At 37.0% G+C, this 17,600-nt stretch overlaps 1 protein-coding gene across 3 annotated transcripts in view; it reads left to right on the forward strand.

Moving 5' to 3' along the window:
• cacna1ea (calcium channel, voltage-dependent, R type, alpha 1E subunit a) overlaps positions 1-17,600 on the forward strand; it is a 102,800-nt gene that overhangs the window by 74,668 nt on the left and 10,532 nt on the right. For 2 of the 3 annotated variants that reach the window (XM_028026924.1, XM_028026923.1), the window contains 23 exons: positions 61-192; positions 586-655; positions 770-887; positions 1,300-1,367; positions 1,504-1,595; positions 5,245-6,129; positions 6,767-6,999; positions 7,338-7,449; positions 7,936-8,065; positions 8,774-8,833; positions 9,071-9,177; positions 9,832-9,843; positions 9,970-10,066; positions 10,809-10,969; positions 11,134-11,271; positions 11,725-11,926; positions 12,011-12,175; positions 13,876-13,986; positions 14,077-14,157; positions 14,249-14,434; positions 14,571-14,662; positions 16,007-16,181; positions 16,290-16,417. In XM_028026924.1, the coding sequence (XP_027882725.1) occupies positions 61-192; positions 586-655; positions 770-887; positions 1,300-1,367; positions 1,504-1,595; positions 5,245-6,129; positions 6,767-6,999; positions 7,338-7,449; positions 7,936-8,065; positions 8,774-8,833; positions 9,071-9,177; positions 9,832-9,843; positions 9,970-10,066; positions 10,809-10,969; positions 11,134-11,271; positions 11,725-11,926; positions 12,011-12,175; positions 13,876-13,986; positions 14,077-14,157; positions 14,249-14,434; positions 14,571-14,662; positions 16,007-16,181; positions 16,290-16,417 (3,555 nt within the window). The remainder of the gene's footprint in view (positions 1-60; positions 193-585; positions 656-769; positions 888-1,299; positions 1,368-1,503; positions 1,596-5,244; positions 6,130-6,766; positions 7,000-7,337; positions 7,450-7,935; positions 8,066-8,773; positions 8,834-9,070; positions 9,178-9,831; positions 9,844-9,969; positions 10,067-10,808; positions 10,970-11,133; positions 11,272-11,724; positions 11,927-12,010; positions 12,176-13,875; positions 13,987-14,076; positions 14,158-14,248; positions 14,435-14,570; positions 14,663-16,006; positions 16,182-16,289; positions 16,418-17,600) is intronic. The other variant, XM_028026925.1, reaches the window with a different exon arrangement.

Genomic DNA, 17,600 nt, shown 5'->3' on the forward strand with positions numbered 1-17,600 from the left:
TGAATCGGAAATGTTGTGTTTTAGATTTTAATGGAAATTTGATATTTGGTTACTGTCAAGGTATTGGGCGTCTCTGAGAAACCTGGTTGTGTCTCTGATGAACTCCATGAAGTCCATCATCTCCCTGATCTTCCTTCTCTTTCTCTTCATTGTTGTCTTCGCACTCCTTGGCATGCAGCTTTTTGGTGGCAGGTAACTTCACAGTACCTCTCACTAAGCTTAAATGTCAACTTATTTGGAATGCTTCTGTGAAATATCAGAAAATATGTTAAATTGCCAAAGATGTAGTTATTCTTGGTTGCATAGATTCAAAGGAAGGTTAACGTATTGAAATTGGAAATTTTGTTTTTACTACACCAACTCACTGAGTGAAGATTTGAGACCTTTGTGGCCCACACGTTTTGCTCTTTGTTTTCCCCTGAGTTGTTTCTCTCTGGCTGACATGTTCATAAAACTGGCAGAAACAGACAAGCATGTTCTTGTGATAAACTTTCCTCCATAGGGAGAAGAGATAATGCTTTCTAAATGAACTAATTACGATGTATCCTGACGTACAGCACCAGACATATCTTGTCTTTTCTACAGGTTCATCTTTGAAGACTACACACCAACAAACTTTGACACCTTTCCTGCAGCCATTATGACTGTGTTTCAGGTCTGGAAATAAAAGTGACAAATTACTACTGACAGTAAATCTGCAGCTGAGCTCATCAGAGTTCAGGGTGGTTGTACAGATGTTCTATCGTTTTGTGTGGGCATGTTTGTGCAGATCCTGACTGGAGAGGACTGGAATGAGGTCATGTATAATGGTATTCGCTCCCAAGGAGGAGTGAAGTCGGGGATGTGGTCCTCCATCTATTTTATAGTTCTTACTCTTTTTGGAAACTGTATCCACTTTTTGCAATTCACAATCAATTTTGTTGCCATCTTTACTTGTAATTTTTCACTAATCGTGAGGGTTTATTACTGTGCCTCACTAAAGCGTTTGTGCCTCTTCAACTTCTGCACATTTTGTCACGTTACATCTACACATTTGATGTATTTTATTGGGGTTTTAGGTGCACAAACTGGTGCATAGTTGTGAAGTAAAAGAATACAAATTTTGTTACACTTAAAAAGGTGGAAATTGGGACAAGTGTGGCTTGAATTTACATTCAGTTCTCAATGAGTCAACTCTCTGATGAACTTTGTTTCTGTGCAAATACAGCTGCAACCTCCCAATTTCAACATTCTTTTTATAGTTTTGTTTTAATAAGCAGTAGCTGATGAATTGAGCCTCCTTAACATATGTGTGACCAGATACTCTTCTGAATGTCTTCTTGGCCATTGCTGTGGATAACCTCGCCAATGCACAAGAACTTACCAAGGTAATACAACTAAACAGAACATACCTGATCTGATGTGTTTTCTGTCATTCCTCAGCCCCATCTCTTCAATTCTGATCAATTATTTAGATGTGCATATGGTTGAGTTGCTCAGGTGTCTTTATTATTTTTTGATCAGGATGAAGAAGAAGCAGAGGCAGCTTTCAACCAGAAGCATGCTCTGCAGAAAGCAAAGGAGGTCGGACCGCTTTCCTCCTTCATGTCTTCAGAGTAAGTTCTGTATGCAGCTTTTTCTGCTTGACCTCCTCCATACTCTTTTATCTCTTTCTCCTTTCGCTCTCTTGGGAATGTGTGCCAAGGACTCAGCTATCTAGTTTTAAGTTTCTGTTGCCTTTAAAATGTTGCTTGTTAATTGTTTTGTTTGAATTACTGAAGAAATACATTATGCTGAACAGGCAAAACGTCCATGAATAAAGATTAAGAGTTTTTGGTTGTTTTGTTTCCTCTGGGTTGTTGTGTGAATACGGCATAACGGACTGACCACTGTGTTTTTATCTAGTACAGCTAATAAGCCAGTTTACAGAGCTGGATAATGCTGGATAAATGTGTGGATAATTTGATTGGTTTAGTAACACGACTTTGTCTTTTCTACTTGCAGAATAGATTTTGTTTCTCAGTATCTGATTGCACTTTGCCTTGTCATACATCCTGGAAGTGCATGTGCATGAACAGAAGTGGAAAACTCTGTATGCACGCTGTGAAACAAGGAGCTGTTTTTTTGCATGGGCATGTGGAAGAGCTTGCAGAGAGTTTATCAACATGACCCACTGAGCTCCAATCAAACTCTCTGGTGAAATTGTGTTGTTCCCTGGGATAATTACTGTTTTATTCCCTCTTTCCTACAAGGATTTGGTAAAGTGCTCAAACCCTTTCATTTTCGATATTTTGTTATGTTACAAGCCAAAACCTCAAGGTTTTTAAAATATTTGGCAAAAAAAAGAATCTGAAAAGCATGGTGTGCACAAATGGAGTTCACCTATGTTTAAATGAAACATTTTTTAAGAAAAGATTTGTGAGCAAATAGCATCACAAAGACCAAAGAGCAGAGCAGATAAGTCAGGGCAAAGTTGTGCAGAAACATTGAACTTCTCACAGAGCACAATTCAACACATCATCTGAAAATGAAAAGAATATGGCACAATTTCAAGAGCGTCAGTCATGAAGAACCATAAGCAATTTGCCAGTAGATACTACAAACATATGATGCTCTAATCAGAGAAGCCCATCATTTTACTTTTTGGCTGATATTAAAATGCTGACAGTAAAACATGGTGGTGGCAGCATTATGCTGTGGGGAGGCTTTAGTTCAGGAGGAACAGGGGCCTTAGAAGTCACTAAATTACTAAATGTACTAGAATTTATTTAGGAGTATCAGTGTAAATGAGATTTAAAATCCAAAAAGTCAAACTTTTCAGATTTTCATTTGTAAAAGATTTTGAAAATTATGTTTCCATTATTTTCTAGTTTCTGATTATAATCTAATTTGCTGGCGTATGAAAAAAATTGAATATATTCCTGGTTGTAACATGACAAAAAATGTAGAACAGTTAAAGCGGTATGAATACGTTAGTATGGCACTGTATACTTCCTTGATTTTTGCTTCAAAGCTAGCCAAAGGAAGAAAAGCTAAAAAGAAAAGTACATCAGAATTAGCTTTTTCTGTCAGAGTCTAAATGAATAGTGAGATTATCAAGAGGTCATCAGGGTTGGCATCTAAATTTTAAGATCATTCTCTGAACCTTTAGGGTTTTCATCTAAGATGTAAGCAAAAAGTTAAACACGCTTCGCCCTGAAGGTGTTGGAGAAACTTGCATGACACCAGCTGCTGAACTCAAAGAGCCCTGCATGTAGAAGTCAGATAATGGTTTTCATGTGGAGCTGCATGTCATAAGGTCTGCATGATCAAAGAAAGAAAAAAAGATTACCAGAAATACACAGTAACTAAAAACGCTTCTCATTCAAAGCAAAGCAGGTGTTTTCAGTGTGCATGTGTTATTTTTCTTCCATTATTATGCCTTTAACTCCCCCGACGAATACTGTTCAACCATTTTAATCTGACATGGAGATGCTCTGCACATGAATTTCCTTATTTAAATTTATCCGCATGTCTGAATAGAGTGGTGTTCTGAGCTGCATCCCAGCGTTCGGTTGGTTTTCCTCAAAAATGAATTATTCTTTCCTGTGTTTTTGCTGACGGAGCCCATATGTGTGTTCTCATTCTGTTTGAGTGTCTTTCTATCAATGTTGCGCTTATGTTGATGTTTATAAATGTTTTTTAAATGTTTTTCTGATGCTGTAACCATCATGTTGGTCAATGTGCTTGCTTGGCTCCAGAGGAGACACACTCCAAAAACCCCCAAGTCTTAGTCACAAACAGCATTAAACAGATTAGATAACATTGTGTAATAAGTTTGGATTAATTATTTATGTGTGTTGCTCTAAGGAGAGTGGTTTCATCCTCGGGCCAAGGATAAAGACTAAAAGCGGCTGGTGTGGAGTTGTTTTGTTTGCAGCCACCAGTCTTTGAATAAGATGCCATTTTTGCTGTGTGTCTCCTGGCCTGTTTTGTCTCTGCTCACAAAAGCACTAATGTCTTGTTTTCAACCAATCGCTCATTGGTAACACGGACCGCACGAGAATCCACGCTCCAGTAAGTAACACTGTCTGTTCAGCTCTCTGAATCTCTCACTCACCCGTGCTTGATTTGCTAAACCAAGTCCCTCAGTCAGTCATCTGTCCATGCTTTGTCCTATCCTGTCCTGTCCACCTCTCCAACCTTATATCAGTCCATAAAAATGTCTCAAATCAACTCAGCCAATTTCATTCTGCATCACTCTGTTTATTTATGTTATTACGGTCACAGAATTATGGAGGCCAGGAACCGACGACGCCACTATAAATATTTTACATGTCTTTTTTAAATTATTATTCTCAGCTAATGAGAAAAATATCTTATTGTCATGAGAAAAAGAATCATTTTCGTTGTCATAACAAGTTATTTGCTCAGAGGAAATGCATTCATGCACACAAAATACACAAATATGGTACAAAAACAACTTGGTTTGGCACAACATTTCAGCTCAAATCCATTTATTATTTCAAAGTTAGAATGACAGCTCATCTACGTATGTAAACAAACACAAACGATAACTATTTGCCCCAACAATCTAAATACTTATCAATTAAACAAAACAGAGGACCAAAGGGACAGAAATTTACCACGTTTTCTTGTTTGTGGTACAAAATTCAGACTCAAGTCCCAGATTTAAAAAATTAATACACAAATAAGATAGATAAATAAATAAATAAATAAATAAATGAATAAATAAGTATGTGTTTTTAAGATACTATATCTACAATATCTAGCTGTGAAGGGGGAATAGAGTTTGTTTGTATTTTTGATTATGAGATGTTGATTTTTGCTTTTTGTGTTAAAACATTTTATTCTTTTTCCAGAAAACAGCAAAACATGAAAAATAATATAGTGGGGACAGAAATCTTCAGTTTCCAAACCCAACTGGTCCTGGACTTGTACATTTTCCACTGTAAATGACTTTGTGCTGAAACAAAAATAACTCTTTGGTTCGAACAAACTTTCTAACATTCAGCTTACATTCAGTGAACATATTTAATTTAATATTGATATTTAATTTAACAAAAACTAGGGTGAAACTTCCCTCATATCAACTTATTGGTAAAAACATTGCATGCAAGCCAGCCTGTGTCTGACTAGTATCAAGGTGAATCAAATTGTCTGGTATGTCATGGATGAAATTATAAAGTTGTGGTTCTACTAAGCATCTTAATGCCGATTTGATTCCATTTATATTGATAATATGTCTTGTCTAATTCTTCCCAGGGGAAGCCGGAGGAGGCGGCCCTACCTGTACAGGAAAAGAGCCATTCACCGCAGCCGGCCGACCTACTCCTACTCCCTGGAGGAGGCCCAGGGCAGTATGAGGGAGGGCCGCCCACCGCCACCACTCAAACCCTCTAACTCTTTCATGTCCAGGAGAGAGAGGAGAAAAAGGATGACTATGTCTGTTTGGGAGCAGAGGACCAGTCAGCTACGGAGACACCGGCAGATGTCCAGCCGAGAGATCTTGTTCAGCAGTCCCAGTGAGGAAAAAGATGGCCCCCCTGCTACAGTTCATGGACGTCCCCTGTCGCTGCACCGGAAAGCTGTGCAGCACACGCCATCAGGGAGCTTGAAGCGTCCGACTGACCCTCTAGCCTCACCAGGTCAGACCCAGCCCATAGCCTCCTCTGTGCCCCTGGATGCCACTGTTCCTGGTGACATTCCTGAGCCTCCGATGGCAGTCCTGGAATCAGAGTGTCTGGATCCTACAAGCGTGCCATGCCTGACCTTACCAGAACCTCCCGAATCCGAATCCACCGGAGAAAGCAAAAAGCCAGGCCTTAATCACAAACACGTTTCCGAGCGCCGAAGCCCGAGACTGAATGCAGAACGTCAACACAGGCATGTAAAAAAGTTTAGACCTCCAGATAATGTTGACACTCTGACCCCTGAGAAAGGAGGTCACATTGAGATCAGGGGCCGAAGGGGCCATCATTGTGACCATCGGAACGGCACCAGAAATCAAGCGTCCTCTCCTGGAAATGAAGGAACGTTAGACGGCAGCTATGATGTTGGAGAAAGCAGAACAAGTTCGGGAATAGTCAAGGAGAAGGGACCAGAGCCTGAGAACGAAGATGGAGAGGTGCACAAGCACGAGGAGAGCAGGTGAGACGATCAATAACTGATGCATTAAAGCTTGTTTGGTGGGAGAAATGTTCAGATCGTGCACATCGTTTAGAAAAAATCTATCATATAATCTTATATTGTTCCTGAAACCATCCACAAAAAAGTCAGTTTATTTATAAATAACATTGTATGAAAATCTAAATGACAGAGGATGCAGATATTCTTACACTCATTTTATGACAGATGGTATGAATCACGATAAGTTATTTTGTTTCCTTAATAAAGTACAAAATTTCATGCATCTAAAGGTTTACAACTCAAACAAACTACCTTTATCCCTCTAAAGTAAGAATCTTCAGATGAGAGATGAGCTGAAAAATGTTTATTAAATGTTATATGAGCAATTATTTATTTGCATTAATTAACTCTTAACTACAGACTTTACACTCAGCTTGAAATGAGTGTCTGGCAATGGATGACCTTTCTTTTCATCTGTTGAATAAAACCAAATTGCTGTAGTTTCCGGTTTTACTTTTCTCTCCTGCTTTGTTGCTATAATGCTCTTCCTTGTGGCTTTTATTTAAATGCCAACACCAGAATGTGGGTTGTTGTCCACTCCTCCACACATCTGTGCACATACCCTTCCACTCTTGTGTTTGTTTTGTTGCAACTACAGACTGGCTAACCGTAACGAGGGAGGAAACTCTAACTTGAAAGACGTCCTCTCTGGTGACCTCTGCCCTCTGAAGCAAGACAACGCTCTGAACCAGTCTGAGCTGCTGGTACCCAACAAACCAGAGGATAACAGTGAAGAAAAGGAGTCAGAGCTGGACCACAATAAGCTCAGCTCCAGTGTAATTATCGAGGTGCCTGACGTGCAGTCGTCTCTTGAACTCTCCACCATCACAGGTAGGAGCACACTATGTTGCTTTCAGGCGATGGAGAGTAAATTTTTTTGATGCTTGGAAATATTTTTAAAAAACACATCTTTTTTCCGATATGTTAAAATGTCAAATCATTAAGTAAAAATGATGGAATGGCAGGTTAGTGGTTAGATTCCTTTATTTTATTTCAAGAACCTGGTGATCTGATTTAGCCACATTTTGGCCAAAAGGAAGTTTTATTTCTCAAGGACCAGTGTCAGGTCTTCAATACTTCACACTATTTTAGTTAGCTCAAGAATACCTCCCAAATGGAAAAAAGTAGTAAGAGAATTAACTTCATTTTCTTATTTTGACCTTCTCTAGTCAACAACAAGGACCCTGAAACCTGCAAGTCAGAGAAGGAAGAGGCAGAAGAGACAAAACCTGTCAACACTGTGACCCCAGACAGCATGTTCATCTTTAAACCTGACAACCCGTGAGCTCCACGTTCGATCATTTTGGTTTGGATTAGAAATATTGCTGCTTTCAAAATTATTTTTTTAAAGAAAGACTTATAAATTGGTCAGGAAATAATGAAGTATCAAAAAATATGTCTGTTTGACTTTGAAGGGTTAATTGAGGAGGTTAATAAAGCTGTTGATTGGACAGAGGCCACAGAGTGTTAATTGGTTGCTTAGCAACTTGGCAGAGAGCATAATTCCTGGTAAATAGGCCGAGCTGAATCAGTGAATGAATTATTTACATAAATAACTGATATATACCATTTTATTTCAGTTTAGGTTACCTTTTATATGCTGAACTAATAAAGTTATCATCACTTTCATCTTCTATAACACATGTTGATTCTTTTTAAATGATATCTTTGTCTCTTTAATTTTGCCGTACCTTTTGATGAGTTCCCATGCTCCCTATTAGTTAAAGATGTTGATTTACTCTAACAGTCTCCTCTTTTTACCACCAGGATGCGTCGAGCATGTCATTATGTGGTGAACCTCAGGTACTTTGAAATGTGCATCCTGCTGGTGATAGCTGCTAGCAGCATAGCACTGGCTGCAGAAGACCCTGTAGCCACATCATCAGACTGGAATAAGGTTTGAGACGCTTCAGTGAACACATCCTCTTTATGAGACACTCTGCAGATTTTATATGGATCCAATAGTTCTTTTAGCTGAAATATATTAGCACATAATTTGTAATACTTTTAATATTCTTAGGTGTGTTTGTAACAAAAACATTGAAAAATGGATTACATGTTAATTAAAAAGAAGTCACCAGAAACGTTTGCTTGTACTAGCATGCCAACAATGATATTTGATTGGCTGCGTTAGTACAGGTTTGTTTATAGGAGGACAACTTTGAAAAATAGATCTAAAGTTACCTAAGTTACCTAGTTAGCTAAAATGCAAGTTACGACTTTTAAGATGAGCAATGAGATTGTAAAGAGAAATATTGCAGGGAGACATAAACTTAGTGTTTATGCTTTTTGCTCCAAATCTGATTCTAACATCAATATTTTGAATTAGGTGATGAAGAGAGCTTTTAGCTGGAAGAGAGCTTCACCTTTTAGCTCTCTTTCAGCCATTACTTTGGTAATGGAAAATTAGGAATTCATATCCTAGAAATCATATGCAATGATCAGGATATTGTAAGGAAAATTGACACATTATTAATGTATTCAATCAAAAAAGAAATTTAAAATGACCAAACTGAGGTTGTTAGTTGGGCTTAAAGTATTAACTTGAGTTAAAATGTTCCTGATAGTCTTTTCATCTGTTCTCATCTTTGTTTGACTTTTACAGGTTCTACGTTATTTTGATTACGTGTTCACTGGAGTCTTCACCTTTGAAATGATCATAAAGGTGAGCAAGCTAATAATTTAAAATAAAATATTTGTGGGCAAAATGAAGCTAAATTTTCTTAACTAAAAAAGTTAGTCTAAAAAAATCTAATCCCATTCAGCTTTTGGCTAAAAATCACCAAGACACCTCATTGTGAATAAACACTTTTTTATTGCAACATAAGTATTACTCTGAATATTTATACATGGCACTAAGATTGGAGTAACCTCTAAAGATGTGATTGTGCGTGGTCTCTAGATGATTCACCAGGGTCTGATCCTCCATGACGGCTCCTACTTCAGAGATCTGTGGAACATCTTGGACTTCATTGTTGTGGTGGGAGCACTGGTGGCCTTTGCCCTCACGTAAGTCACATGATTTATTCCTGTACTCCCGAGTTAACCGGCTTTGTTTACTGTACATGTCTTTGAGGAGGTTATACTTTGTTATTGTTTTATATGAAGTTAGACAAGAAAGTCACAAATGCAAAATTCCTTTCTAAAGGATAACATATACCCAGCATCAGCTCATTGTCAAATATGCCTGGAATGCCCTGTATAATTGTCCTGGCAAGTGGTTTTTGATACATCTCTGACAACGTTTGAGAAATACTTTTGTCATTTGACAGTTTTATGTCGTGAACAGACCAACCCTCGCTCTGACTGTATGCATCTATATTGAACCCATTAGGATAGCTAAAATTACTTATTCACTCTTGATATTAGTGTACAAGAAATCAAAGTATAAATATGTAAAGAAGAAACATTTTGATTATTGTATGTAAACCAGGCATTTAAAATTTCCAACTAGAATTCTGAACATACAATACATACAAATCAGCATAATGTGAAAAATTTTAAACCATATTAAGTTCTGCACAAAAACATTTTTGCTTCTTTCTGTTTATTAATTGCTTTGTAACTAATTAACAATTAGTTACAATTAATTATAACTAATGTAATGTGTAATTAATTTTTGTTTTTCTCTTTCTTTTCTTCTTCTGTGGGACGGACCCATAGCAACGTGATGGGGTAAAAGTAACTTTTAGTAAAAAATTTTGTTCAAATACTGCCTTTTACAAATTGAGACATGCGTTAATAGCTGAAATGTTTGTGTAACAAATAAGTTGTGTGATAACGCTGCATTTTTCTGCTCAGAAACAATAAAGGAAGAGACATAAAGACCATCAAATCTCTGAGAGTGTTGCGCGTCCTCAGACCTCTGAAGACCATCAAGCGACTTCCTAAGCTCAAGGTTAGATTGGGCCTGTCTTTGTTTGTGTTGTTAGGAAAACTTGTTTGATGTATCTATGTCCAATTAGATTAATTCAACAGAAAAAAATTGATAAAAAAGTATAAGAATTACAAATACACATGAGGTCTTATCCTAGAATAGGATAAGAATATCTTTTAAAAAATATCTTTTTTAAGAATTAAAACTGCTTAAAAAAGGAAAAACTATTTGACACACAATATTTATTCTTTATTTACTCAAAATTTTACATTTTCAATCATTGGATGGATTGCGTATTTTCAGCCAATTGTGGAAATAAAACAAATATGTTAAAATAGTAGGATGGAGTGGAGTATAAAGGCATTGTTAATAACCCAATTATTTTTTGTTTTTACCAATCACTTTAATGGTGTAGTTATTTTGTGGGTTTGTGTCTTGTAGCTATTTCTTTACTGTTTAATTTGTGTTTTTAACATTATAAAGAGTACTTGGGTCTTTTGAAAGGCCCTGACAAGTAAAATGCATTATATGTTTTTTTCCTGAATTTTAATCTTATATATTTAAAATCAGGTCAAATCTTTGTCTACTATTCAGACGGACCTATGAATGAAAAACATTGAACTGATGAATATTTATTTATTTTTATTTTTTTAAAGGCTTTAAGACTCAAGACAAAGATGTGAAATACGGTGAAAATAAGTTATCCAAACCAAAGTTCATCCTTGATCTCAATGTTTTAACACCTCTTTTCCTTTTCTTTCAGGCGGTGTTTGACTGTGTGGTGACATCTCTGAAAAACGTCTTCAATATTTTGATTGTCTACAAACTTTTCATGTTCATCTTCGCCGTCATCGCTGTGCAGCTTTTCAAGGGGAAGTTCTTCTATTGCACCGACAGTTCAAAGGACACAGAGAAAGACTGCCAGTAATCATAGCTTAGATTTCTCCTCTTTACGTCCAAATTTTTAATTTACTACTGCAATTTCTTTAACATTATATTTTCTGATTTTCAATAACATTGGGTGTTTATGGCTCTGTGCCTACTCTTTTTTTTCTATGAGAAGCTCAACTATTTTGTACTCTCTTCAGGGGTTACTACATCGACTATGGGAAGGATAAAAAAGAGGTGAAAAAGAGAGACTGGAAGAGGCACGAGTTTCATTACGACAACGTCATCTGGGCTCTGCTCACACTCTTCACTGTTTCCACCGGAGAAGGCTGGCCTCAGTGAGTGATCCACTGGATTCTGGCTGATTCAGGAGAAATTCACAAAAGAGCAATCCCACACATCGCTTTTCTCTACTAAGCAGGCCAATGTGTTTTAACCTTAACAATCTGGGACATGTTTTTATTAACAATTAAATATGGCTTTGATTATGAAAGTATGAGCAGTCTTTCTCAAACTTGCTTCTAACTTACTTTGTGTTAAGGAATGTCACAAAAAGACAATTTATTGAAATATATAGAAAATCTGGTTACAATTTACTTACTCAGTGTGAAACTTGTGCCTGTTTAATTCAACATAAAGATAACATTTATGCAGGAGTTGAAGTTGCACAATAATATCTTCTTCAACAACTCTGAGTCTCTATTTTTGTCTTTATTTCCAAAACAATAATTTTTTTTTTTGCATTATTATTATTGAAAGTTGATAGTAAGCGGTTCTTCTTCTTTCTGCAGGGTTCTGCAGCACTCTGTAGATGTGACAGAAGAAGACAGGGGTCCAAGTCACGGCAACAGAATGGAAATGTCAATCTTCTATGTCATCTACTTTGTTGTCTTCCCCTTCTTCTTCGTCAACATCTTTGTGGCTCTCATCATCATCACCTTCCAAGAGCAGGGGGATAAGATGATGGAGGAGTGCAGCCTTGAGAAAAATGAAGTGAGCTTTCTGACATGCAAACGTTAACTTCAGGTCTTGTATTTGTTTTTCTCTGTCAACACTTCTCTTTGTCCTGGATTTCAGAGAGCTTGCATAGACTTTGCCATCAGTGCAAAGCCCCTGACTCGATACATGCCACAGAATCGGCACACGTTCCAGTACCGTCTGTGGCATTTTGTGGTGTCCCCATCATTTGAATATACAGTCTTGACCATGATTGCTCTCAACACCATTGTCCTGATGATGAAGGTGAGCATAGAAAATAACAAGTGATTCCTTTCTAAAATGGAGCCTCAGTTATCAAAGTTACTTGTGGGGATGCTGATATTGATGCTCATAGTCTGTATTTGAGTCTCAGAATAATTAGTGGTGTTCACAAGGCTCTGTACTGGGACCCAAGTTATTTACTATTTAAATTCTGTATTTACTGAAGAAAATCTGGTTAAACTTTAAATGTTTTTGGAGAATGCAAAATTTATCTCATCAGCATTTGGTATAACTTTAGTCAAAACGGTAGTAAAACAATTGTTCAGAGTCATAAAGTGGTTTTCATATCATGCTATGGAATAACAAAAAAGCTACTACATTTATGGTGCTACATGGATTTTTGATGTAATAACTTAAATTCTGTTCATATTGGAAGAACATGCAACAAATTTCTTTTGTTACAACAGGTCACACTGTGTAACTTTATGTTGCATCTTGGAAAAACAATTGAAACTCTTGGATGACACGTGTTTATGTTGCTATTTATAATGTATTGAAAGTTGGAAGAACGTATTAAGAACTTACACAGACCAAATACTTAATCTTTTAAACTAAAAAGCTTTGTTAATATGTAAACCCTAACCTACAAAATCTTTTTACAATCACCACATACTTAAAATGTAATGATATATATAATCATATGATTATATATATAATCACATATAAACAAGACAATTATTTTTTATGTTGAACGACAATCTTTCTTCTTCCTTTTTCAACCAAATCAAATAGATTACAATGCAAGATGATTATTAATATTCAATTGATATCAAATGAGAACTAATGTGTGAAACAATTTTGGTTACAATGTAATTAGATAACAGATTTGGGCTGTAACATTCTTAATCTGGTTAAATTGTGTAATATGGATTAAGGTTTTGGGGTTTCTTGTAGATTTCCTACACAACTCGTGGATTGAAGCAGGATAAGCATTAATAAGCTCCGTCTTCATCTTGTTTTGAGCTGTAAAGTTGTCCCTTTGATATTTTTTTATTTCTGTAAATCCTTTCATCATTTAAGCCTTTCTTAAGAAGAAATCAAAGAACAAAGTTATTTTATTTAAATTTTTAATTAAATCAGAACACAGCTCTGGCGATACATGAAGGGACGTCTTATTGTTTTCTCTTTCTGTCCTGACTCCTTACAATAAACTTCCCACGGTTGGCACTTAGGTTTCCAGAAAATCGACAAACTTGTATGTTTTGGTGTCAGAGTATCACCTCAGCACATTGTGATAATTGCGTTTGGACCAGCTGATTGATGTTTACTCCCACACTTCCCTCATCAGTATTTATTTCCTGCTCTGGCCTTTTCCTGAGCCCCTCAGACACACAGACAGACAAACGCTCAGTGACTCAGCCTCTATTAAATATTGATCTATAATGTCCAGGCGCTGCTATTTAACATGACCTCATTAACTGTGGCTCCGGCCCCCGGAGGAATGACTCCTTTTATAGCGCCTCAGATGAGAGGTGCAGAGACATAGGCGCTATTTATGGGTCTGGAGGAATCTTCCATCAAACTATAGATCAGGAGGGTGCATGGCTGAAGTTCACCCAGATATCAGTGGGAACGTTGACCTGCTGTGAATTGGCTTGGGAATACTCCAGCTTTGTCTTCTTTGTTGTACAACAAGACTTGAATTATAGATTAAGACCTCTGTCTTTTTTGTGTGTTTGCAGTATTACTCTGCCCCGCCTGCATATGATGCCTTCCTGAAACATCTAAACACAGCTTTTACTGTCCTCTTCTCAATCGAGTGCGTTCTGAAGATCCTGGCTTTTGGTTTTCTGGTGAGACAAAAGAACGATAATGTAGCCTGACATAAAATTTATGAATTTTTCTGTGCAAAATCCTCATGATCTTGATTTCTGTTTCGAAAGAACTACTTCCGAGACACGTGGAACATTTTTGACTTCATCACCGTCTTGGGCAGCATAACCGAGATTGTGGTTGACTTGCAGGTGATTTCATTATGCCTTATAGTTTAAGAGTCAGACAAATGTCATGTTTGTGCTGCTAACAGTGCTCCTCTTTCCTTTGCGCCGCAACCAGAGGATTGACACGTTCAACATGAGTTTCTTGAAGCTGTTTCGAGCCGCTCGTCTGATCAAACTGCTGAGGCAGGGTTACACCATCCGCATCCTCCTCTGGACTTTTGTTCAGTCCTTCAAGGCATTGCCTTACGTCTGTCTGCTCATTGCAATGCTCTTCTTCATCTACGCCATCATTGGCATGCAGGTCAGAAATTAACAGGCTTTATTGAATGTCTGCCAACGAATCACAATTTCATGCTAAAGTAAAATAGGAGAGTTTATATGACATCTCATGAATTTCAATGATCTCCTTGTCCTTTGTGTATTTATGTTTAAACCAGGTGTTTGGGAACATTAAACTGAATGAAGAGACTCACATTAACCAACACAACAACTTTAAAACCTTCTTAGGTGCCCTGATGCTGCTGTTCAGGTACAAAACCTTTACTTTATAAAGTTTTTGAGTTGGAAATTAATCTGAATAATCATTATTCTGACCCCTTATGCTATATTTGTATCAAAGCAGGGCTCTCATTTATAAAACATTATGTAGAATCTATGTCAAAAGTGTGCTTAAACCTGAAATCCAGATTTATGAATTCATACAAGTAATTCCTTTATATATCACAGCTGTACCTCAAAGTTTGCACACAAGGTCCGGCCTCAGGTCTGGCCCACATTCAACCATAACTGGTCAAAGCAAAGTGCCTTAGTTTAAATGCTGCTGATCAGTGTTACTTTATAATTAACCATAGCAACCATAAATAAAAGAGGGGGGGGGGAATGCAATTTCACCAAGGATGTCATAATGTGGATGTGGATGTCACAATTTATGACATCCACAGTGATGTAAAATAAGGTTTTCCTACCCACAGTAGGGAAATCTGATGTATTGGTCATGTTTATAATGCCACCCAATGGGGGCTAGAAAGGCACCTAATGTTAGCTACGGTATTGATTTGGCGTAATCATGGCCAGAAAAATTAAGGTATGAAATAAAACAAAGTAGAATTAAATTAGATTAAAACTAAAACAGATAATTAAAAAATACAATTGTGTTCCTCCAAAGATGATGACATTCTAGTAAAAACGCTGAGCAAAAGAAATTCAGTCAGGTGTTTTCTTGTACTTCAAAAACTGGACATCAAAGTCCATTTTAATCCATTTGTAAGATTCATACAAAATAAAAATAAAAAACTTTTGATGCTCATTAAACATTAGAAGTTGGTATGCAACTAACCACAATACAAGTGTTACTTGAATAATTGTTACTTAAAACTGTAGCTCTAAGATTGTCAATTGTTCTGTGGTCATAAAGATATCCATTAAATGTATTTATTCTTGATAATTCACCCTCTGAAAAATGCAGTGCTGCAAGCAAAGAGGTGCCATTTCTTCTCTCATCACAGCATTTCCAGTGATGACCAAGGAGAGAAAATGTGTGTGAACACATCAGATCACTTCACAGCTTTGATTTGAATGAGAATCAAATTCACCAGAATAACTCCAAAACATGATGCCAGAGATACTGTTGTGCTGGGCTCCTATGTCATCATGTTTTAGGCAAATTTTCACAAAATGTAAAAAAAATCCAAACATTAAAGCACCACTTTAAAATCTATTGCAAACCTAACATTTAGAATCATAGATATAATGTGAATCTTCATTGATGTTTGGGTTGAACTTTCCAGATGGCAGACGTGACAACATTGATCAACCTGTGATTTATACACTGGGACCTAAATAGCTCCTCATATTTTGTGATTTGTGTAACCAGGAGTGCAACGGGGGAGTCGTGGCAGGAGATCATGCTGTCGTGTCTGGGGGGGCAGCAGTGTGAAACAGACCCCTCACTTCCCCCTGCAGCCCTGACGACGGACCAGAAGGAGGGCTGCGGCTCAGACTTCGCCTACTTCTACTTTGTCTCCTTCATCTTTTTCAGCTCTTTTTTGGTAAGTCGAGACGTTTGAATGTTCTCTTGGGTGGAGGCAACCAGAAAAGTTTGAGTTTCTCTGAAATGTTGGTACAATCAGCTTCTAATCTCCTCTTGTTTCATCTAGATGCTGAACTTATTTGTGGCTGTGATCATGGATAACTTTGAGTATCTTACGAGAGACTCGTCTATCCTGGGTCCACACCACCTGGATGAGTTTGTCCGAATTTGGGGGGAATACGATCGAGCTGCCAGGTCAGTTTGCACTATTTACCTGTTTGCTCCCAGTTTCTGCAGACCCTCTAAAAAATCTGAATTAAATATATTTATGGTCTAAAGAAAACTCTCCCAGTTCTAAGGTTTGCTGATACAAGTAATGAGATTTTAATGTAATTTGCATCTAAATTCAGGAGAGGAAAACCTCAAGTCGAAAATTTGTTTGTGTGGTAGACCTAATTAATTAGTTACCATTTTTAGCAGCAATAACTTTGAGTAGATAGTTTACCTATAACTTTTTCAGCCTCTCAGAATGTTAAAAAGGAATTACATTATTGGTGTCAACTTGTAATTTGCAGTCTTCTGTATCTTAAGTAGGTTGATGAACCATGGACAAATCATATTTACTGCTCATAAGTTGTTCTGAAACAAACACTTGCTTTCCAAAACTCTCTAATCAACTATGTAAAAAAGAAAAACAAACCAATGTGATGGAAAAGCTCTGACTAATCTGCTTTGTGGCAAAGACAGGAAGGGCAAATGGACAACAATCAAAACCCTGGAAGTGGATTTTGGAAACTTCAAGCAAGACAACAAAATATAGCAGTTTCAATTTCATGAGGATGAAGCGTTCTTGCTCTTTCTAAACTCTCCTCATTTTTTTCTAAACCTATTAAACAATTTCTAAATGGAAAAAGTGCTAGAAAAAAATATTTTTTTGAGTTTTTGAAATACATTTTCTAATATTTCTAGAGATCATTTGAACAAAACGATAACTGCTAAGAAATTAATCAAATGTCTTATTCAAAAATAAGTAGATTTCACAAAAAGGGTTGCACTTAAGACTGTCCTTGAGTCATTCTGATGTGTTAGAGAAACACTAAAGTTATTCAAAATACTGTATGTATTAATTCCTGTAAAACTTAACTCTGTAAGCAGTGCATTGATAGTCACAGGGGCGTACTACATGACTACTATTTTATTAAAAAAGCAGAAGTTACAGAAACCTCTCTTCTCCTACAAGCTGAGTCTTTCTCATTATCTCCAGCTGCCTTGGACAGTTTCTACTCCTAATCAGCTTTGCTCAAATTTTATTTGCAAGAAATAATTTAATTGGATACAAAATGCCCCTGAATGAGTCATCAAAATGTTTGAATTGTTCCTACTGAAAGTCAGAAGTATCAGTAATAAATATTGGGCTGTGCTCAGCAACATACTTGAA

This window comes from Xiphophorus couchianus, chromosome 9, assembly GCF_001444195.1.
Source record: "Xiphophorus couchianus chromosome 9, X_couchianus-1.0, whole genome shotgun sequence".
NCBI classification, from domain to species: Eukaryota; Metazoa; Chordata; class Actinopteri; order Cyprinodontiformes; family Poeciliidae; genus Xiphophorus; species Xiphophorus couchianus.